Source organism: Halichoerus grypus, chromosome 9, assembly GCF_964656455.1.
Source record: "Halichoerus grypus chromosome 9, mHalGry1.hap1.1, whole genome shotgun sequence".
Lineage (NCBI taxonomy): Eukaryota > Metazoa > Chordata > Mammalia > Carnivora > Phocidae > Halichoerus > Halichoerus grypus.
In genome coordinates this window covers 49826364-49848862 of record NC_135720.1, presented here as the reverse complement: position 1 = coordinate 49848862, position 22499 = coordinate 49826364, and the positions used below count along the sequence as shown (strand labels likewise).

Below are 22499 nucleotides of genomic sequence, written 5' to 3'. Positions count from 1 at the left end.
GATACAACAGGATCTAATCTTCAAATGCAAAATATACAGTAAGTATATTTTTATCTTCATTTAATAAATAAGAACACTGAGGCTTAGAAAGTGTAGCAGCTTGTCCCAGATCACAAGTATTACATTTCAGAGCTAGAATTCAAATCTACGACGTCTAACAAGTCTACCTTTTCTTTTTTTTTAAGCAATGAAATCCTATTTCTTTAATGGGGCAACTCAGTAAAAATGTACAAAGATGTTTATTAAAGTGCTGTGATATTTTAAAAAAATATTTTAAGTAATCTCTACACCCAAGGTGGGGCTCCAACTTAAAACCCTGAAATCAAGAGTTGAATGCTCTACCAACTGAGCCAGCCAGGCCACACAACCATTGTGAAATAATATTACACAATAAATACCATTCAGTTACTAAAAATTATGATATAAATCTGTATTTACCATGGAAAACTTGGAAAAACATCCATGATACTGTATACAGTGACTAAAGGCAAGTTAAAAACAGAGGTAAAAATTTAATGCTTAAAAAAAAGTGTTTATGTGTAGAAGAAAGCTGAAAGGATATACGGGAAAGTGTTTTTTAAACGTCAATACTCTAGGGGCGCCTGGGTGGCTCAGTCGTTAAGCGTCTGCCTTCGGCTCAGGTCATGATCCCAGGATCTTGGGATCGGGCTCCCTGCTCCGCATCGGGCTCCCTGCTCTGCAGGAAGCCTGCTTCTCCCTCTCTCACTCCCCCTGCTTGTGTTCCCTCTCTCGCGCTCTGTCAAATAAATAAACAAAATTTTTAAAAAAATAAAAATAAAAGTCAATACTCTAAAAAGTAGTATATTACTACTAATAGATAAAACACGTTAAATGCTCAATTTGTGCCAAATGCTGGGCTAAATCTATTTTACATGTATTGTCTCATTTAATCCTCACAATAACCAACTTGCCTAGGACCTTGCTGCTAAAAATGCAGCTGAACTGGTCAAGTATCAGACTCCAAAGCTCATGCTCTTTGGAGCTAGATCATCCTGCTTCATATACAAAGATCATTTATATTATAATCAGAGAAACCCATGAGTTTAAGAAAACTGGTTCAAAACTCCACTTCCCCAGGTCTCTGAATTCCCCTAACGATGTTTGTCTTACAGCACCTAGGGCAAGCTCATTAGCATATAATTGGTTGGGTCCCTTTCTCTACCTATCTTAGATCTGATGCTGGCAGGCCTGAAACCCAGGCCCACTTTGCGTGCTCCTTACGTGTTACAGTGAAATGTGCTCTTAACTCGGCTCAAGGAGAGCTAGAATTGAGGAGCAGTGCTCACACGATATTAAGAATATCTTTCCAAGAATGTTGAGTCGGGCCAAAGAGAGGCCTCTTCGTTTCCCTCTCACATGGCGGCCTCCTTGCTTGCACCTTCTTTTTTTTTTTTTTTTTCAAGATTTTATTTATTTATTTGACAGGGAGAGACACAGTGAGAGAGGGAACACAAGCAGGGGAAGTGGGAGAGAGAGAAGCAGGCTTCCCGCTGAGCAGGGAGCCCGATGCGGGGCTTGATCCCAGGACCCTGGGACCATGACCTGAGCTGAAGGCAGACGCTTAACGACTGAGCCACCCAGGCGCCCCATCTTGCACCTTCTTTATCCTCTCTCCCTCCCCAGCCCTCTCCCCCAACCTAGGCCGGTAGCCTGAGGGTGTCCTCGGTCACAGGCCTGCCGCGGCCGGCCGCCACCAGACCCGCACTCTTGCTCTCAAGAAAGGAACAAGGAGGAGGCCTGGAGCGGACGTCCACGTGGGCACGGGGGCGGCCATCTCGCGTCCTGGCAGGAGCGGTCTGCGGGGCCGGAGCAGCAGCCAGACCTGGGGAGCTGCTGCCCGTACTCAAGATGGCGGCCATGGAGGGCGTGGCCAGCGACTCTGAGGTTCCGAAAAGGTGCGGAATCATGGCGGCGACCGAGGAGCGGATTCGGGAGGACCGAGAAGAGGAAGAAGAGGAAGCAGTGAGTGGCACGGCGGCGGCCTGCGCGGCGCGGGCGGCGTGTGGGGCAGGGAGTCGGGATGCGGCTGGCGGGAGGGAGAGCCCCGGGCGCGCGGAGCCGGGAGCGCCGGCCTCGGCCCTAGCTGCCACACAGTAGTTAGAATGGGGAAGTATAGAAAGTTACCTTAGGCAACGTCGCTTCCTCTCGTTGAAAGCAGGACCTAGGGTTCACAAAGGTGGGGATCGCTGCAGTGGGGATTTTTGGCTTCGCTTATTAACTGCCCCTTCTGCACACTCCCGTGCTAGCATGTTAACTCCTCTTTCTTCCACCAGGAGCAGTTGGTTCTGGTGGAATTGTCCGGAATTATTGATTCAGACTTTCTATCAAAATGTGAAAATAAATGCAAGATTTTGGTGAGTCTTCTAGAATTGGGGGATTCCTGTAGATTTTCTTACATTTAAACAAGAATGAATAGTGAAATACGTATCCCCAAAGATCTATTCCTCGTTACAAAGCACTGGATTCTAAGGACAATCATAGAGAAGTACAGAGGGACTATGGGAGCAAGTGGGAGAAAATGCCATACTTTGCTTGAGTGTCTGAATGTGTGCCCGGGGAGAGTTAAAGATTTAGAGGAGGTAGCATTTTGTTACCAACCTATATATTTCGAAAAAATACATTGTTTTAGATAGTGAGCAGGGAGAGAAAACAGTGAAGACAGGCCATTTAGATATGCACACAGATTAACTGGAGACGGGAGGAAAGAAGCCTACAAAGAAAAGAATTTAAAGACCTCACGCTCTACTGTTGACTTGAGCTGTGGTGTCATGTTACCATCAGTTTTTATCATTTTACTTAAAAATCTTTGAGCTTGGGGGGTGGGGGGATGGGTTAGCCTGGTGATGGGTATTAAAGAGGGCACATACTGAATGGAGCACTGGGTGTTATACGCACACAATGAATCATGGACACTGCATCAAAAACTAATGATGTAATGTATGGTGATTAACATAACATAATAAAAAAAAAATCTTTGAGCTACTGTTGACAAGACTTTTTCTGTTCCTGCCTTAACTTGAAGAGGGGGTTGATTGAAATACAGCTTGCTACTTGGATATGAATGAAGCATTGTAACTGCTGTGAGCAGAGCATTTTTAGCTTACCTTGCACTTGCTAGGACAAGCTCCAGAGGTTCCCCAGTTTTGGAGATCACTCTCCTTGGTAGCAAGGTTACATATTGAAGCCTCTTTCTTTTTTTGGTTTTAATTGAGATGTAATTGACATATAACATTACATTTCAGGTGTACAACATAATGATTTAATAGTTGTTTGTACTTACCACAGTAAGTCTAGTTAACATCCATCACTACACACAGTTACAATTTTTTTCTTGTAATGAGTTTTTGTTTTTGTTTTTTTCCAATTAAGCAAGCTCGGTGTCCAACATGGGGTTTGAACTCACAACCCTGAGATCAAGAGTTGCATGCTCTACAGACAGCTAGCCAGGCACCCTGTTGTAAAAACTTTTAAGATGTTACACTCTTAGCAACTTTTAAGTGTACACCAAGGTATTATTAAGTAGAGTAATGCTGTGCATTACATCCCCAGGACTTACTTATTTTATAACTGAGAGTTTGTATCTTTTGACTACCTTCACCCATTTCACCCAACCCCCCCAAGGCTTGTTTTTTATAGAGGGGGAGGGAGAGGCAGAAGGAGAGGGAGAGGGAGAATCCTAAGCTGACTCCACACCCAGCACAGAGCCTGAGGTGGGACTGGATCTCATGACCCACCCTGAGCCGAAATCAAGAGTTGGATGTGCTTAACTGACTGAGCCACCTATGCGCCCCTGCAAGGCTTTTTCTAATGATGATTTTTTTTAATGATCCTGTATTCTGTTGCAGGGAATTGACACTGAGAGGCCCATTCTGCAAGTGGACAGCTATGTCTTTGCTGGAGAGTATGAAGGTAGGAGGATGTCAGATAGATAAAACTCCCTTTTTAATATGCTTTTCAGAGGAAGTTACTCTGTTATTTCTCAACAAGTTGCCTTCAACTTTTCTGCAGACACTCTTGGGACCTGTGTTATATTTGAAGAAAATGTTGAACAGGGTAAGTGCTTGCATTGCTGACTCAAATTTTTTACTATGAAATATTGCAAACTTCCTTTTGTACAGTAAATATTAAAATTAAACATCTCATGTGCCCATTGTCTAGTTATATCAAATCCTACCATTTTGCCAGATAGTTAAAAAACATTCCAGATACATTTGAAGCCTCGTGTGTACTCCTCTCTAACATACTCCCTTCCTTGGTAATCACTCCCCCGAATTTGATGTTTTTCTTTCCTATACCTGATTTTGTATTACATATATATGTATCCACAAACAATGAGTAGCATTTTTTTGTATATTTTCAAACCTGACACAAATTACAGCATATTATATGTACCATTGTATATCTTTTTTTCAGTTAGAGATAGGTTTTGAGATTTATACATGTTGGTATGTATAATTCTATTTTCCCTGTTGCTAAGTATTCTGTTTGTGACCATACCACAGTGTATTCTCCAGTTACTGGACATGTTGATTGCTTCCATTTTTTACCAGTAATTTTTAATAGCTATGAAAATTTATTGAATGCCTTTTATATGTCAGGCATTGTTCTAAATGCTACATGTATTAACTCCTTTAATCCTCACCACAAGTCTGTGAGGTAGATACCTTCTTCATTTTCTATTTGAGAAACTGAAACACAAAGAGGTAAATAGCATTCCCAAAGTCATACACGAAGTAAGAGACAGAGCTGGGATTTGAGCCCAGGTGGTCTCGTCCAGAGCCCGTGATCTTAACTATGCTTATTAACTCACTGCAGAAATGCTACCATGAGTATTTTGTGTCTCCTTGTGCATGTGTGCAAAAATGGCTCAAAGATACACACTTAGAAATGGAATTACCAGATTGCTGAGTGTGTGTTAGGTTTAACCATATGAAGTGACCAACTTGAACTAAATATGGACAGTTTCATGTGGTTCAACCTTATAGGTAGTGGTATGATCTTTTCTAAAGTGTGTGTCAGTGACACATAGCGGCGTCTGGAAGTTTTCAGTGTGCTTCACACCTCTAACTCAGAGCCTTGTCCTCCCTCCTGCCTGCGCCCACAGTTTCCTATAAAGCTGTAACCCCAGGCAGCATGTTGGCAGCAGGTTTTTTCTCAGCCTTCTTTGTGATTGAGAATGTCCTCACTCCAGTCTCTGGCTTCAAGTAGTAAGTCTGACTTTGGTGCTTCATTTAGAGTGGTAGAATTTGAGACACCATTACCCTGTAAGGCAATTCCTTGTCCCACTTCCCTACTTCAGGGCTGGAGCCTAGCAGGCCAATAGATGTAATTTCACTCACAGCTTTGTGTTTTGGTCCTCTGGAGATGTTTGTTGTTTTGGGGTCCACTTGTGCCTTCAGTTGTTACATATTTTATCTCATTTCTCTGTGCTGGGAGCAGGAGGGATGAGTTAAATTTTGAACTTACTACACTATCTCAACAGGAAGTAGTTTAGTCTCACTCTTTGAACTGGAGTTATTGAGGCTTAACATGATTATTTGGTGGCATCAACAGTAAGATAATTGAGTTCATTTTATGTTCTAGGTGATGCAGAAGGCAGTAGTAAAACAGTGCTAAAATATAAATGCCATACAATGAAGAAGCTCAGCATGACAAGAACTCTTTTGACAGAAAAGAAGGAAGGAGAAGAAAGCATAGGTTAGTTCACTTAGTTCTCTGAAAGTAGGTGATTTACTGTTGGCTTTGACAATGACACATTGTTGCCAGGACATTCCTTGTACTTTGTAGTAACAACTATGTTTTATGGAAATTGAGAGTGCTTCCTGAAAAGTATCAGATATAGATTTAAAATTCATTTGAATTATAGGGGCACCTGAGTGGCTCAGTCAGTTGAGCTTCTGACTCTTGACCTCAGCTCAGGTCTTTTTTTTTTTTTTTTTTAAGATTTTATTTATTTGCCAGAGAAAGAGAGTACAAGCAGGGGGAGCGGCAGGGAGAGGGAGAAGCAGGCTCCCACTGAGAGCCCGACATGGGGCTCATCCCAGGACCCCAGGATCATGACCTGAGGCGAAGGCAGACGCCCAACTGACTGAGCCACCCAGGCATCCCTCAGCTCAGGTCTTAATCTCATGGTTGAGTTTGAGCCCCGTGTTGGCCTCTGCTCTGGGCATGGAGCCTACTTTAAAAAAAAAAAAGATAAAATCAAAAATTTCATTTGAACTTGAGTGTAGCAGAGGGCACTGGTGACATGTAAGAAATTTCTTATCTACTTTGCATTGGAGACAATTGTGAGGAGTTTGTCAAGAAACTTGATAGATTTCCAACCCCTAGGGAATTCAGCAGCCACCATCCCCCACCCCTTTAATTAAAACTTCTTTGTAAGTGGAGATGATAGGATCTGGATTCTCAAGATGAAACCCCAGAGGATCTCCTGGAAACTTGTGGCAGTGGTGGCAACCTTCCCCAGGAAGCTAATAACTGGAAGAAGCTGGCTTTATATGTGAGGGAGGGACTCTAGGACCACAGTTGTTGGACCTGAGTTTCATTCTTAACTCACATCCACTGAGCCTTCTCCAGTTGCTGGTCATCCCAAAGTAGAGACTTTAGACCAGTGCTTCTTGCAACCATAGCAGGTACATGTTTGTGGAGATAATAATCACTTGATAGTTTATTTATTTATTTTTTTTTTAAAAGATTTTATTTATTTATTTGACAGAGAGAGACATAGCGAGAGAGGGAACACAAGCAGGGGGAGTGGGAGAGGGAGAAGCAGGCTTCCCGCGGAGCAGGGAGCCCGATGCGGGGCTCGATCCCAGGACCCTGGGATCAAGACCTGAGCCGAAGGCAGACGCTTAACGACTGAGCCACCCAGGTGCCCCAATCACTTGATAGTTTCAAAGCTCATTGCTCATAAGTGAAGTAAGAGAAGGAAAGATAAATGATTTCACTTATATGTGGAATAGAAAAAACAAAACAAACGGAAAAACAAAAAGCAGAAACAGACCCATAAATACAGAGAACAAACTGGTGGCTGCCAGAGGGGAGGGAGTGGTGGGATGGACAAAATGATTGAAGTGGAATGGGAGATACAAGCTTCCAGTTATACATGAGTAGGTCATGGGAGTTAAAGGTACAGCATAGGGTATAGTCAGTGGTATTGTAACAGTGTTGTGTGGGACAGATGGAAGCTACAGTTGTGGTGAGCATAGCGTAATGTATAGACTTTTCAAATCACTATGCTGTATACCTGAAACTAATGTCACATTGTCCGTTATACTTCAGATTTTTTTTTTTTTTTTTTTTAAAGATTTTATTTTTAGTATTTATTTGACAGAGAGACACAGCGAGAGAGGGGACACAAGCAGGGGGAGTGGGAGAGGGAGAAGCAGGCTCCCCGCAGAGCAGGGAGCCCGATGTGGGACTCGATCCCAGGACCCTGGGATCATGACCTGAGCCGAAGGCAGTCGCTTAACCAACTGAGCCACCCAGGCGCCCTACTTCAGATTTTTTTAAAAGATTTTATTTATTCATTTGAGGGAGAGAGAGAAAGAGGACAAGCAGGGGGAGGGGCAAAGATAGGAGGAGAGGGGAAGCCGACTTCCCACTGAGTGGGGAGCCCGACATGGGGCTCAAGCCTAGGACCTAGAGATCATGACCTGAGCCAAAGTCAGACACTTAACCAACTGAGCCACCCAGGCGCCCCTCAGTTATACTTCAGTTTTAAAAAATTCACATAATTTGAAAAAAAAAACAACAAAAACCTCATTGCTCAAAGACATATTTCAAACTCTAGTAAACATGACTCTAGTGATGGATATTTATGGCTTGATATTTACGGCTTGATTTATTGTATTTTAAGGAATAACTATTTGAAGGTATATTAATCATGTAGAAATTAATTATACCAGTTACACATAAGTACATAAAAAATCTTTGTTCCTAACATGTATATCCTCAATCTCTCCTCCTTTTTATCACTCTGTAAAAATAACAGGAAGAGGTACTTGAAGTTCTAGAAAGAACTTGAAAGGTAGATACATATCAGATAGCTTAGCTATTATTTAGATATTCTTTTTTATTTTTATTTATTTATTTATTTATTTATTTTTAAAGATTTAAAGATTTTATTTATTTATTTGACAGAGAGAGACCCAGCAAGAGAGGGAACACAAGCAGGGGGGAGGGGCAGAGGGAGAAGCAGGCTTCCCTCCGAGCAGGGAGCCCGTTGCGGGGCTCGATCCCAGGACCCCGGGATCATGACCTGAGCCGAAGGCAGATGTTTAATCGACTGGGCCACCCAGGCGCCCCAGATATTCTTTTTAAAGAAGAAAGTTGTAGAATTTCCTTTCCCATAGTCTTTAATAATCTAATAGGCCTTTTGGAAGATTTGGGTATTTTGTTTAATCACATAAATTAGTTAGCCAACAAGGCTGTATTGGTTATGTATTGCTGCATAGAAATTTACCTCTAAACTTAATGGTTTGAAAAAACAACAACAAAAATATTTTACACAGTTTCCGTGAATCAGGAATTTGGGATCAGCTTAGCCAGGCAGTTCTGGCTCGATGTCTCTCTTGAGGTTGCAGTCAATATGTTGGCTGGGTTGCAATGACCTGAAAATCTAAATAGAAGACAGCTTCCTCACATGCTTGGCAGGTTTGTGCCAGCTTTTAGCAGGAGGCCTCAATTCCTTGCTTCCCTACAGTACTGTTCCACTGCCCTCCTGACATGGCAGCTGGCTTCTTCCAGATCAAGTGATCCGTGAGAACAAGGTAGAAGCCACAATATGTTTTATGAACCAGCCTTAGAAGTCACATTCTGTTATTTATGCCGTGTCCTATTCATTGTGGGAGGAGATGACACAGGGGCATGAATACCAGGAAGGTGAAAACCTTTGGGGACCATCTTGGAGGCTGGCGACCAAACATGGCAATATGCTGCAGGCAGAACAAAATGGAAGGAGATGTGGTCCTTACCTTCTGGGAATTTGCACTCTAAAGTAAATCACATTGGGGGCGCCTGGGTGGCTCAGTCGTTAAGCGTCTGCCTTCGGCTCAGGGCATGATCCCAGGGTCCTGGGCTCAAGCCCCGCATCGGGCTCCCTGCTCAGCAGGAAGCCTGCTTCTCCGTCTCCGACTCCCCCTGCTTGTGTTCCCTCTCTCACTATATCAAAATCCTTAAAAAAAATAAATAAATAAATAAATAAAGTAAATCACATTGAAACACATGTATGAATGTGACTCAACACACATTTTATGCAATTAAGTATCTGAAATGTGCCACGTATCATGCTAAGTAACAGAATAGGCTGCAGGATGGCTTCAAGGTTTTGAAGCTGGTGACTAGGTGAATGATGGTATTGCAGGGGGAAAAAAAATGAAAGAATAGTAGAAGCTGACTAGAGAGAAAAGGACTAAACAACTTTTGATAGAAGATTTTTTGGTAATAACATATGAGAAGACATGGCATCAGCTGTAAGGATGTTTCAACAGTCACAGAAGAGTTGGTTTATGATGGGGAATAGGAGCAGTTGGAAGTGTGAACAGGGTGGCAAGATAAGTTGCAGTATCTTAGAGATATCTAATGGCATTTTGAAGATGACAGTAAATAGCTCAGGTTTGCTATAGAGATTAATGAGGATCCATTGAAAATATTTGAAGGGGTCAGAAGGATAAAAGAAAAAATGACTAGTGCTTTTTTTTAAATTTATTTTAGAGAGAGCGCACACAGGGAGGGGCAGGGGGGAGGGAAAAGGAGAGGGAGAGAAAATCTCAAGCAGACTCCCCACTGAATGTGGAGCCTGATGCAGGGCTCAATCCCACAACCCTGAGATCAGACCTGAGTCAAAACCAAGAGTCAGACGCTTAACCAACTAAGCCACCTGGGCGCCCCCAAATTACTAGCATTATTGAAACAATACTTGATTATGGGAAGGTTCTTTGATGGCTTAGGGCTGTGACTGTAAGTATGAAAAAGAACAATTTTTTTTCAAGTTTTTTTTGTGGGGGAGAGGTGTCTTATTTCATAGTTGGATGTTCCAACTCAGAATGACATGTGAGTTTTGAGTTGAAAGACGATAGGGTAGTATCATCTGTTATGGAAACTGAGGAGAAAATTGTAGGTAAATGAAAGATGAGGTGGTAGTGAGAGCTCAGTTTATCTCAGTGAGTTGGGAATTGGACTCAGGAAAAAGGGCTTGGAATAGTAAATGAAGTTGATTAGTTTTAGTGATTTTTTTATGGTCTGAATTATTTAAAAAAAATTTTTTTTAAAGATTTTATTTATTTATTTATTTGAGAGAGAGAGAGAAACAGCATGAGAGGGGAGAGGGTCAGAGGGAGAAGCAGGCTCCCCGCTGAGCCGGGAGCCCGATGTGGGACTCGATCCCAGGACTCCGGGATCATGACCTGAGCCGAAAGCAGTCGCTTAACCAACTGAGCCACTCAGGCGCCCTATTTTTTAAAATTTTTAATTGGAGGAGCACTTGGGTGGCTTAGTCAGTTAAGTGTCTGCCTTCAGCTCAGGTCATGATCCCGGAGTCCTGAGATCAAGTCCCAAGTCGGGCTCCCTGTTCAGCGGGGAGCCTGCTTCTTCTGCTCCCTCTGCCCCTCCCCCTGCTTGTGTGCTCTCTCTTGCTCATGCTCTCTCTCTTTCTAATGAATAAATAAAATCTTAAAAAAAAATTTTTAGGGGGCGCCTGGGTGGCTCAGTCGGTTAAGCATTTGCCTTCGGCTCAGGTCATGATCCCAGGGTCCTGGGATCGAGCCCGGCATCGGGCTCTGCACTCAGCGGAGAGCCTGCTTCTGCCTGCCGCTCTGTCTACTTGTGCTCTCTCTCTGTCTCTCTGTCAAATAAATAAATAAAATCTTTAAAAAAAAAAAATTTTTTTTTAGGGCACCTAGGTGGCTCAGTTGATTAAGCGTATGCCTTTGGTGCAGGTCATGATCCCAGGGTCCTAGGATCGAGCCCCGCATCGGGCTCCCTAGTCAGCAGGGAGCCTGCTTCTCCTTCTCCCTCTGCTTGCTGCTCTGCCTACTTGTGATTCCTCTTTCTCTCTCTCTCTGTCAAATAAATAAATAAATAAAATCTTTAAAAAAATAAAAATAAAAAATGTTTTTAAATTGAAGTATAGTTGATATACAATATTATATTAGTTTCAGGTGTACAACATAGTGATTCGTTAATTATATACATTACAAAGTGCTCACCATAAGTGTAGTCATCATATAGTTACTACAGTATTATTGACTATATTTCACTTACACTGAGTTTTGATGTTGCATATACTATAGGCATTCCAGGGTCTCCATGTAAGATGAAAATATGTGATTGTTTATCAGTAGTCATGGTACCATGTTCATTGGTTTATGTTGGGGCTTTATTTTGACATGTACTCATAGGATGAAAATTTAAATTAAAGAGAGGGGCGCCTGGGTGGCTCAGTTGGTTGAGTGTCTGACTCTTGATCTCAGCTCAGGTCTTGATCTCAGCGTCATGAGTTTAAGCCCTACATTGGGCTCCGTACTGGGCGTGAAGCCTACTTTAAAAAAAAAAAAATTAAAGAGAAATAAATGTAAGTAACTGAAATTCCTTTTTCATATTTCCTCCCATCCCTCACCGTCCCCCATTAGGTGGTGTGGAATGGCTGCAAATCAAGGACAATGATTTCTCCTATAGACCCAACATGATTTGTAGCTTTCTGCATGAATATGAAGATGACGACGTTGTAGCTCCAGCCTCAGATAAGTCTTTGGAGTTGGAAGAGCAAGAAATTCAAACAAAAGATAATTCAAACCTGAATTATGAACAGGGGAAATCACTGAACTTGGAAGTAGAGAATTCTGGTCCTCTTATTGATATCCCTTCTTCTGAGACAGAAGGTTATGTTTTTATGGAAACTCAAGATAGTGCCTCGGAAATCACTCCTAGATGAAATGTTTCTCATTATAACTAGTAATGAGCTTTTTGGAGTTTTTATATAACATAATTGTGTAGCTTTCAGTTCACTATTTTGCTAGTTTTGTTGGCTATACATGCATTTCTGATTATAGCACAGTTTAATATACCAGAGTCATTAAGGACCCAATATGAATTGAATTTTTAAAAATCTGGTATAAATGACTATAGGGACCCTTCTTTGAATTTCTTTAAATTGGAAGTTTTATTAAGGTAAGTGTATATGTTTTTTTATTGCAGCCATCACAAATTACTGCAAACTTAGTGGCTTAAAATGATACAAGTGTGGGGCGCCTGGGTGGCTCAGTCGTTAAGCGTCTGCCTTCGGCTCAGGTCATGATCCCAGGATCCTGGGATCGAGCCCCGCATAAGGCTCCCTGCTCGGCGGGAAGCCTGCTTCTCCTTCTCCCACTTCCCCTGCTTGGGTTCCCTCTCTCGTTGTCTCTGTCAAATAAATAAATAAAATCTTAAAACAAAAAAAATGACACAAGTGTATTATCATATAGTTTTGTAATTCAGCTATCTGACATGGGCTGGGCTAAAATCAAGGTGTTGGCAGGACTTCATTCCTTTCTGGAGGTTGGAGGTTGGGGAGACTCTGTTTCCTTGTTCATTTAGTTGTTGGCAGATTTCAGTTCTTTGCCATTGAAGGATCAGTGTCCCATTTTCTTGCTGTCATCTGAGGGCCATTTCCAGCCTTTAGAGGCTGCCTACATTCCTTGGCTTATGGTCCTCTTCTCTTCAAAGCCAGTAAATCTCTTGCTTCTTTTGCTTCTTCCGTCATCCTATCTCTGACCCACCTTGCTAATTACCTGACCCAGTATCTGTTCTTTTTTACTTTGTAACGGTCCCAGAATTATTCAGGTTAGCAGTGTACCCATATATGTGTAAATATGTGGCCAAATGACTAAGTTCTGGCCAGTGACATGGAATTATAAGTGTTGAGTGTTGGATGCTTCTGGAAAGTTTCCTTAAACTTTAAGGCATAAAGGGAGATGAGCCAGTTCATCTTCTCTTTTTTTCCACTGGAGCATGGATGTGGTGGCCAGAGCTTCAGGAGACTTTTTGGATTGTAAAGAAACCTTGGAAATAGAAGCCATGAGTGGCAGAGCAACAAGATAGAAGATTGGATCCTGATGTGATGCTGCCCTGGACTGCCAAGAATAAGGGTTAATAAATCCTTTCTTTTTCCCCATGGTAAAATGACTTCAAGTTTACCTTTTGGCACTGTTTCTCTGGAAATCTACTAGAGAAGATAATAATAGAATGTCAACTGTGATGTCAGGCAATATTGTTTGTGATTAAAAATGACCCCTGAGCCTGGGGGGCCTGGCTTAGTTGGTTAAGTGTCCAACTCTTGATCTCAGGGTCATGAGTTCAAGCCCTGCGTTGGGTCCACCCTGTATGTGGAGCCTACTTAAAAAAAAAAAAAAAAGATCCCTTATTGGTAAACTGTGTCTAGACCAGGAAGACTACAACCGCTATAAATGCCCATTGGAAAATACGGACTTTGGACTTACTTAAGCACCATGTGTTTTTTGTTTGTATTCTTAAGTAGGCTCCATGCCCAACGTGGGGCTTGAACTGACGACCCTGAGATCAAGAGTCACATGGTCTACTGACTGAGCCAGCCAGGTGCCCCAAGCCCTGTATTTCTTATTACAAAGATTCCTGAAAGCTACACTCATGGCTGTTTCAAGAGAAGTTGGTTCTTGGGAAGCGTGAAGTTTCTAAGCCAGCGTGGCTTCTGCACCCACCCAGATGATCTTGTCTCCTTACACTTGAACTGACACTTGGGTGCCAGAGTAAAGCCTCCTGTTGAAACAAGCCTCATGGTGCTGTGCTGTTTCCTATGAAGTTAAGTGAGTCTGGGGCTGGGTTCAGTCCCCTAAGGCCTATTAGGTCCTGTGAATGTGAACGTCCTTTGAAACCTGTGACGACTGCCGCTGCTCAGGCAGAGAAGGCGCTGCGACTGCCTGCGTCTGGCCTTCATGCGAGAGAAGTAACTCGGCTCTCGTTTAAGTCACTCTGTAGAGCCACACTTAATCCTATTTACTACAGTACGCATTTTGAAAAACAGAAGAGTATAAGGAAGTAGAATGGAAGATTCTTGACGTGTGTAATCTTGCTAAAGAAACTGATCTAGACTGATGCGGTTCTACCTTAAATTGAAGAGGATAATAAAGTTTTATATTCTGAAGAGAACATAGTGTGTGTTAGTTCCTTACTTGTAAATGAGAATAAATGTTTGCAATTTAGTAAACTAAATCTTATTTTTCAACTATGAAATATTTTGTAAGACTAGAACTTCACAAATGAATTTCTTCACCATTGATCTGCCTTACTGACTTAAAATTACTTACAGACTAAGCTTGGAACTACAGTCTCTATGTAGCTGGCACAATACTACTTCTGACACGGAATGCAGTGGTTGGCTTTTGCTTACAAGTAACAATATTTTATTTAATAGTGTTATATTGCTGGGGCGCCTGGGTGGCTCAGTCGGTTAAGCGTCTGCCTTCGGCTCAGGTCACGATCCCAGGATCCTGGGATCGAGCCCCACGTCAGGCTCCCTGCTCGGCGGGGAACCTGCTTCTCCCTCTGCCTGCTGCTCTGCCTACTTGTGCTCTCTCTCTCTCTCTCTGTCAAATAAATAAATAAAATCTTTTTTAAAAAATAGCGTTATATTGCTAAGGTGCACCCTGGGGAATTATTCCTTAAGGCCATTGTGGAAATGTTAGGAAATCCACACATTTGTACCACATAGTTGATCATAACAAATTTATTGACAGATATGGTCAGTTGAGTGAAATTGTTGATGATATCATGTGGTTAGCTATCAGTAGCAGCTGATGATTTTTTAGAATCTACTGTTTTCATTTAATTTTGTTCCCATACAAAACTGCACAAACTTCCTAATGTGTCAGGCTTGCGTAGAGTTATCTTCCAGAAATGTCACTGATTCTAAAAATGGGTTTTCTGTCTCTCTTTTATGACTTCCACCATTATTTCCTTACAGAAGAAGAGAATCCTGTTTATAAAATTATTTAAAAGTACACATTATTGACTCAATACAGAGTGAATATACACCTTTGTTAATGACAATATGTAGTTTCTAGATAATGCTATATATATATATATATTTTTTTTTTTTTTTTTTAACATTTTCTTTTGGGCACCTGGGTGGCTCTGTCGGTTAAGCATCTGCCTTTGGCTCAGTTCATGATCCCAGGGTCCTGGGATCAAGTCCCACGTTGGGCTCCCCGCTCCGTGGGGAGCCTGCTTCTCCCTCTGCCTCTCTCTCTCTCTCACATGAATAAATGAATAAAATCTTAAAAAAAAATTTTTTTTTTTTCTTATTTGGGGGTGGGAGGGACAGCTGGTACTTTGTTTTGGGTTTGATGTAGCCATACTTGCATGTCATGAATAAGGATGTCAAGAAAGCAAAGGTCCTAGTTTTCTCAAAACCCAAATAAGAGTTCTTTCACTATCATGTCTTTTTTTTTTTTAAGTTTCCATTTATTTTATTTTTTTAAAATATTTTATTTATTTGAGAGAGAGAGAATGAGAGACAGCACGAGAGGGAAGAGGGTCAGAGGGAGAAGCAGACCCCCAGCTGAGCAGGGAGCCCGATGTGGGACTTGATCCCGGGACTCCAGGATCATGACCTGAGCCGAAGGCAGTTGCTTAACCAACTGAGCCACCCAGCGCCCTCCATTTATTTTTTGACAGAGAGAGAGAGCGAGAGAGGGAACACAAGCTGGGGAGTGGGAGAGGGAGAAGCAGGCTTCCTGCAGAGCAGGGAGCCCAATGCGGGGCTCAATCCCAGGACCCTGGGATCATGACCTGAGCTGAAGGCAGACGCTTAACGACTGAGCCACCCAGGCACCCCTCACTATCATGTCTTCACAAACTCTTATTTTCTATTCATATTCCATGCTCCCATTTGGTGATTATATTAGTTTCCTATTGCTGCTGTAACAAATTACCACAAATTTAGTGGCTTAAAACACCATTAAACTTATTATAGTTCTGGAGGTCAAATTCCAAGATTAAGTCTTACGGGGTTAAAATCAAGATGTTGATAGGGTTACATTCCTTGTGGAGACTCCAGGGGAGAATCCATTTTCTTGTCTTTTCCAGCTACTAGAGGCTCCCTGCATTCCTTGGCTTGAGGCCCCTTCCTCCATATTCAAAACCAGCAATATAACATCTTCAAATCTCTCTCTCTCTCTCTCACCTGCTTCTGTAATCACATCTCTGATTCTTACACTCCTGTGTCCCTCTTAAAAGGTCCTTTGTAACTTAAAAGTTTCCTTGTAACTAGATTGGGCTCATACAGAAAATCCAGGATAACCTTCCTATCTAAAGATCCTGAACTTAATTACATCTGCAAAACACCCTTTATATATAACATTCACAGGTTCTGTGGATTAGGACCTCAGCATTTTAGGGAGACATTATTCTGTCTGCTACACTGTCATTCTCACTTTGGTGCATAAATTGTCCCATCCCAGGAAACAAGTGAGGTAGCCTTATGATTTCCTTAGAATACTGCCTTGAGAGAATTTCCAGGTTACAGTGTAAGAAGGAGAAGTCCAGATGAATATCAGAAGTCTTTCTGAGGTGAGGAGATGGAACTGGAACCCCTAGAAGACCAAGAGAGCTGGAACTTGCACAGCAGAATACCAGAAAGGGAGTACAGAGAGAAAGCTTCAATGATCTACAGAGAATCCTCCTGGAGTCTTCAGTAGAATACTGATCACAGGTATGCCAGAAAACCACTGGAGGCAGGGAAAAGAGCCATCTGAACAATCCCTGGGCTTGCAGTTCTCACCCAGTGTAGAAAACCTCATATTTCATGGAGCATGGATAGAGTACTCAAAACGGTTTTGCCTCAGAGCATAATTAGCCTAAATAAGGCTTTTGCCTCACCTAACAAAACTTAAAAGCAAGACCTGAAAGGATCAGGCTATTTCCCAGTAACTGCATCTCAGGCAACACTATATATATATATATATATATATATATATATATGATTTTATTTTATTTATTTGACAGAGAGAGACACAGCGAGAGAGGGAACACAAGCAGGGGGAGTGGGAGAGGGAGAAGCAGGCTTCCCACTGAGCAGGGAGCCCAATGCGGGGCTTGATCCCAGGACCCTGGGATCATGACCTGAGCTGAAGGCAGATGCTTAATGACTGAGCCACCCAGGAGCCCCAAGAATATATTTTTTAAAGATTTTATGTATTATTAGAGAACTCATGAGTTAGGGGAGAGGCTGAGGGGAAGAGAGAGGGACAAGTAGACTTTGAGCTGAGTGTGGAACCCAATGTGGGGCTTGATCCCATGACCCTGAGATCACAACCTGAGCTGAAACCAAGAGTTGGACACCCAACTCACTGAGCCACCCAGGCACCCCAAACCAAGAGTTGGACACCCAACTGAGCCACCCAGGCACCCCAATCTTTTTAACATATCCAACATCCAACAAAGTAAAATTCACAATATCTGGCATTCAATAAAATATTATCAGAGACATTTCTCATTTCTGGTCTAGCACTGAGAAGCTGGAAGTTGCCACTCCATTGTAACAATAAATAAAAAGCTGAACTTTGAAGCAATAATGACTAAGAATTTCCCCAAATTAATTTCAGGCACCAAACCACAGATCCAGTAAGCTCAGAGAACACCAACTAGGATAAATGCCAAAAAATCCCTAAACCTAGGGATATCATTTTCATACTACAGAAAATTAACAATAAATTTAAAATCCTGAAAGAAGTCAGATGGGGGAAAACACCTTACCTATAGAGGAGCAAAGATAAGAATTACATCTGACTTCTCCTCAATAACTGTGCAGTCAAGAAGACAGTTGGAATGAAATATTTTAAACGTTGAAAGAAAAAAACCCACCAAGCTAGAATTCAGTACTCTGCAAAATTATCCTTTAAATGTGAGAGAGAAAGACTTTCAAAAACATAAATAAAGACAAACAAAAATTGAGGGAATTTGCTGGGTGCCTGGGTGGCTCAGTCGGTTAAGAGTCTGCCTTCGGCTCAGGTCATGATCCCAGGGTTCTGGGATCAAGTCCCACATCGGGCTCCCAGCTCAGTGGGGTGTCTGCTTCTCTCTCTGTCTATGCCCCTTACCCCGCTCATGCTCTCTCTCAAATAAATAAATAAAACCTTAAAAAAAAAATTGAGGGAATGTGTTGCCAGCAGACCTTCCTTGCAAGAAATGTTAGCAGTTATTTAGAGAGAAGTAAAATGAGATGAGTCAGAAACTTGGATTTGCATAAAGAAAAGATGATCATCAGAGAAGGAATAAGTGAAGGTAAAATAAAAATTTTATTTTTATTCTTAATTGCTTTACCAGATAAATTTGTTCAAATAATAATATATTTGACTATGAATGCTTTTGTATATATGGATTGCTATAGACAGAACGTTTCCCCCCAAAATTCTTGTGTTGAAATCCTAACCCCCAATGTGATCGTATTGCAAGGTGGGGCCTTTGGGAGGTGATTAGGTCATGAGGATAAAGCCATCCTGGATAGTATTAGTGCCCTTATAAAAGAGACCCTAGAGAGCTCCTTTGTTCCTTGTTCCATGTGACAACACAGTGAAAGATGGCTGTCTGTGAATCAGGAAATGGGCCCCCATCAGACACCAAACCTGCTGATGCCTTGATCTTAGACTTTCCAGCTTCCAGAACTGTGGCTGATACATTTCTGTTCTTTTTTTTTTTTTTTTAAAGATTTTATTTATTTATTTGACAGAGAGAGACACAGCGGGAGAGGGAACACAAGCAGGGGGAGTGGGAGAGGGAGAAGCAGGCTTCCCGTGGAGCGGGGAGCCCGATGCGGGGCTCGATGCGGGGCTCGATCCCAGGACCCTGGGATCATGACCTGAGCTGAAGGCAGACGCTTAACGACTGAGCCACCCAGGTACCCCTACATTTCTGTTCTTTATAAGCCACTAGTATACAATATTCTCTTATAACTCCTCAAATGGCCTAAGGCATGTTTGCTTATGTCTAAGTGAAGTGAATGACAGAAATGATGCAAGGGACAGGAAGGAGGAATTAGGAGTATCTTTGTATTATAAGGTACCTGTACACTCCATGAAGTAGTTATTTGAAAGTGGATGTGGATTTAATTGTAAATGTATATTGCAAACTTTAGGGCAACCACTAAAAAGTGTATGTATGTATGTATTTGTTTATTTATGAGAGAGATCAAGGGAGGGAGAGCAGAGAGAGAGAATCTTAAGCAGGTTTCACACCCTTTGTAGACCCTGACTCGGGGCTCAATCTCACCACCCTGAAATCATGACCTGAGCCAAAATCAAGAGTTGGATGCTTAGCCAACTAAGCCACCCAGGTGCCCCCTAAAAAGTTTATAAAGAAGTTTAGGGGCTCCAGGCTGGCTCAGTAGGTAGGTCATATGACTCTTGATCTCAGGGTTGTGAGTTTGAGTCCCACGATGGGTGCAGAGATTACTTAAAATTAAATCTTTTTTCTTAAAAAGATTTTTAAAAAGATTTTATTTATTATTTATTTGACAGAGAGGGAGAGAACACAAGCAGGGGGAGTGGCAGGCAGAGGAAGAGGGAGAAGCAGGCTCCCCGCTGAGCAAGGAGCCGGATGCGGGACTCGATCCCAAGACCCTGAGATTATGACCTGAGCAGAAGACAGACACTTGACTGACTGAGCCACACAGGGGCCCCTGTGACATCTTAACTTTAGAACTGCAAAACTAATTTCAGACTTCCAACTTCTAGAACCCTAACATAACTTTGTGTTATTTACACCAGTAAATTTATGGTAATAGAAAACAGAAATAGAATAGAAATACTGGTGCCAAACCCTCTTTCATTGCTAGTGGGAATGTAAAATGGTGCAGGCAGAAACTAGTTTGGCAGTTCTTCAAAATGTCAAACATAGAGTTACCATATGATCCAGCAATTCTACTCCTAGAGAATTGAAACTTCTACAAAAAAACTTGTACGTGAATGTTCAAACAAGTGTAATTCATAATAGTAAAAAAGTGGAAAAAAACCAAATGTCCATAAGTTTTTGAAGGAATAAAAAATGTGGCATATCCATAGAATGGAATATTATTCAGTCCTAAAAAAGAAATGAATGTACTGATGAAGTACTGATACATGCTATACATTTGAACCTTAAACACGAACATGTATGAACATAGTGAAAGAAGCCAGACACAAAAGGGCACATACTCTATGATTCCATTTACATGTTATGTTCATAATAGACATATCTATAGTGACATAGATCAGTGGTTGACAGGGATCGGCAAGAGAGGAAAATGGGTAGTGATGGCTACTGGGTTGAGAGGGTGGGTGTTTCCTTTTGGGGTGATAAAGATGTTCTGAAATTAGATAGTGGTGATAGTTTTACCTTTGCGAAAATACTAAAAACCACTGACATGTACACTTTACAGGGGTAAAAAAAAATTTTTTTTTTAAGATTTTATTTATTTGACAGAGAGAGACACAGCAAGAGAGGGAACACAAGCAGGGGGAGTGGGAGAGGGAGAAGCAGGCCTCCCGCGGAGCAGGGAGCCCGATGCGGGGCTCGATCCCAGGACCCCGGGACCATGACCTGAGCCAAAGGCAGACGCCCCAGCAGTGTTATTTTCTGCACACCTTTTATGAGCCAGGCACTGTGGTAGTTTTAAATTTTGCCTCACTGATCTTACAGTTCAGTCAGTAGTGCACATTTCACATTGATATTTTTAACCACTACGTGAATACCTACCATGTCATCAACCTTTTTAGCATTCTGGGAGATTCCCAGAAGAATAACATCTAGTCCCTGAATATCTTATTGCGGGTATACACACAGGCGTGTACATCAAGCGGCTACAGGCGGTGTTACCTAGAGTGTTAATTTCCGGCTAAAAGAGAATCTGTAACCAAGGGAACGCAGCACTGGCCTAAGCGTCCGCGACCGAGCGGTCCCAGGAAGTGGCGTCACGCGCAAGTTCCGGTTCCTCAAGTTCCGGTTCCGCCTGTTCCGGAACACTGGCCTATCTCGCGGAAGCGCGCCGTGCACGTGCGTTCCCGGGTTTCGCGTTGCGGTAGCCATGGACGCTTTGGATCGAGTTGTGTAAGTGCGCTGGGTCCCTTCTTTGGGGGACGTTAGAGAGTGGGACTCCTGTGGTGGGAAGGAGTGAAAAAGTCTCTGCTCCGCCTGGCTGCCACTCGTTCCTCCCGCTCTTTGTCAGTTGGGACTGCGGTGGGCCTATCTATCCACTAGCTTGGGTCTCCCTCTGTTGGTGCCGCCCGCCGGGAGACGGAGAGCCCGGAAGCCCACTAGTGGGAGCTGCCTAGGCGGTAGCACGGAGATGGCCGCTTTTATCTTGGCCAGTTAGAAACGTCCTGGGCACAAGGCCTCGGAATTTGACAGCTGTAGGTGACAGTCCGGGCGCGTTCTCAAAGCTTTGTGACTTTGAGCCATATAATCCCCCTAAACCTCGGTTTACTTTGTAAAATAGCGTTCGTAATAATCGTACTTAGTAGAACTGTGAGGATTATTGGCGAGAATGTATGTAAAGCCTTTTTGCTACAGCACGTAGACATGTTGATTAGCTTTTTCTTTCTCGAGTTGATGTTTGTTTTAAATGCGTTCAGAAAATATTTATTGATCTCCTAAATAGTCCTGCTGTTATTGCTTGAGATTTGCCTGGTTAACATCCAACCAAAACAAGTTCTTCTTTTAGTCATTAATTCAGAGATTTTTGCGCATCTGCTATATATTCCTCCAGGTATGGGGATGGCAAAGATGAGTAAGACTGCGATCTGATTGGGGGACAAACAGCTGATAAAATATATAAGATGTTATTTGCATTATTTGCTGGCTAGTGAGAAGTAACAAACCACATGGAATATAGAGTATAGAGCACTTTTATTTTTTTAGTTTAGACATACTAAATATTTCTTGATTTAACAAACGTGTATCTTTATCAAACAGCAAATGATTGGAAGCTTTATATTGCTTGACATTTTATCTGGAGGAGAATTTTTAAACTCTGCGTGATAAATTGAGTGTGTGTATATTCTGTTTCTCTTTTCCTGTCCAAAGTGTCCATAGGACTGAAAGGAGGATGGAGGGTCATAGTTACTTAAGAGAGGAGGAATTCTTTCAGTAGATGGCAGGGAACTGTTGGAAAAGCAAGATATAGTGGAAGCAGAAGTGAAGCCCTTTTTCTGAACAGAAATGTATAAAAACATTCTACTCCTGCTGTCACATCATAAGATCAGAATAATGAATTTGTTTTCCCTTCATATTTTGCAGAGTGATTGGTCTAGATGAGTTTTTTAATCTAGCTCATTTTGAAGATTGGCCTACTTGTAAGATGTGTGACCTTGGCCGTATTACCTCCCTAGCCTCAGTTGCCTCATCTGTAAAATGAAGATAATAATTTTACCTGTGTGGTGGGATCTGGGTGAAGATAAACCTAATAGAGTGACTCTATAAAGTTGTCAGTCATT

General features: G+C 42.2%; 2 protein-coding genes and 1 long non-coding RNA gene across 9 annotated transcripts in view; 2 read left to right on the top strand and 1 right to left on the bottom strand.

Annotated features, from left to right (window-relative positions):
* The window catches only part of LOC144379053 (uncharacterized), a 55350-nt gene extending 53062 nt beyond the window's left edge, over positions 1–2288 (bottom strand). Inside the window, exon 1 of the long non-coding RNA XR_013441155.1 lies at positions 2146–2288. This is a non-coding gene — a long non-coding RNA (uncharacterized LOC144379053). The remainder of the gene's footprint in view (positions 1–2145) is intronic.
* Positions 1794–14181, top strand: GTF3C6 (general transcription factor IIIC subunit 6). 6 transcript variants are annotated; one of them, XR_013441153.1, is made up of 7 exons: positions 1807–1983; positions 2295–2375; positions 3867–3930; positions 4009–4074; positions 5605–5718; positions 11652–13145; positions 13535–14181. XR_013441153.1 is itself a non-coding variant. In XM_036086523.2 (6 exons), the coding sequence occupies exons 1-6, from the start codon at positions 1870–1872 to the stop codon at positions 11951–11953; spliced, it is 741 nt and encodes a 246-aa protein (XP_035942416.1). In that variant the 5' UTR covers positions 1810–1869; the 3' UTR covers positions 11954–14181. The 6 variants fall into 6 exon arrangements, 4 of the variants coding, with proteins under 4 accessions (XP_035942418.1, XP_035942420.1, XP_035942416.1 ...); XR_013441154.1 differs by having other exon boundaries at positions 13532–14181; XM_036086523.2 differs by having other exon boundaries at positions 1810–1983; positions 11652–14181.
* A 6828-nt stretch (positions 14182–21009) lies between these two features.
* The window catches only part of RPF2 (ribosome production factor 2 homolog), a 34455-nt gene continuing 32965 nt past the window's right edge, over positions 21010–22499 (top strand). The window contains exon 1 of one of the 2 annotated variants that reach the window (XM_036086521.2): positions 21010–21114. In XM_036086521.2, the coding sequence (XP_035942414.1) occupies positions 21092–21114 (23 nt within the window). In that variant the 5' untranslated portion in view covers positions 21010–21091. Of the gene's footprint in view, positions 21115–21395; positions 21417–22499 lie in introns of those variants that run through there. The other variant, XM_036086522.2, reaches the window with a different exon arrangement.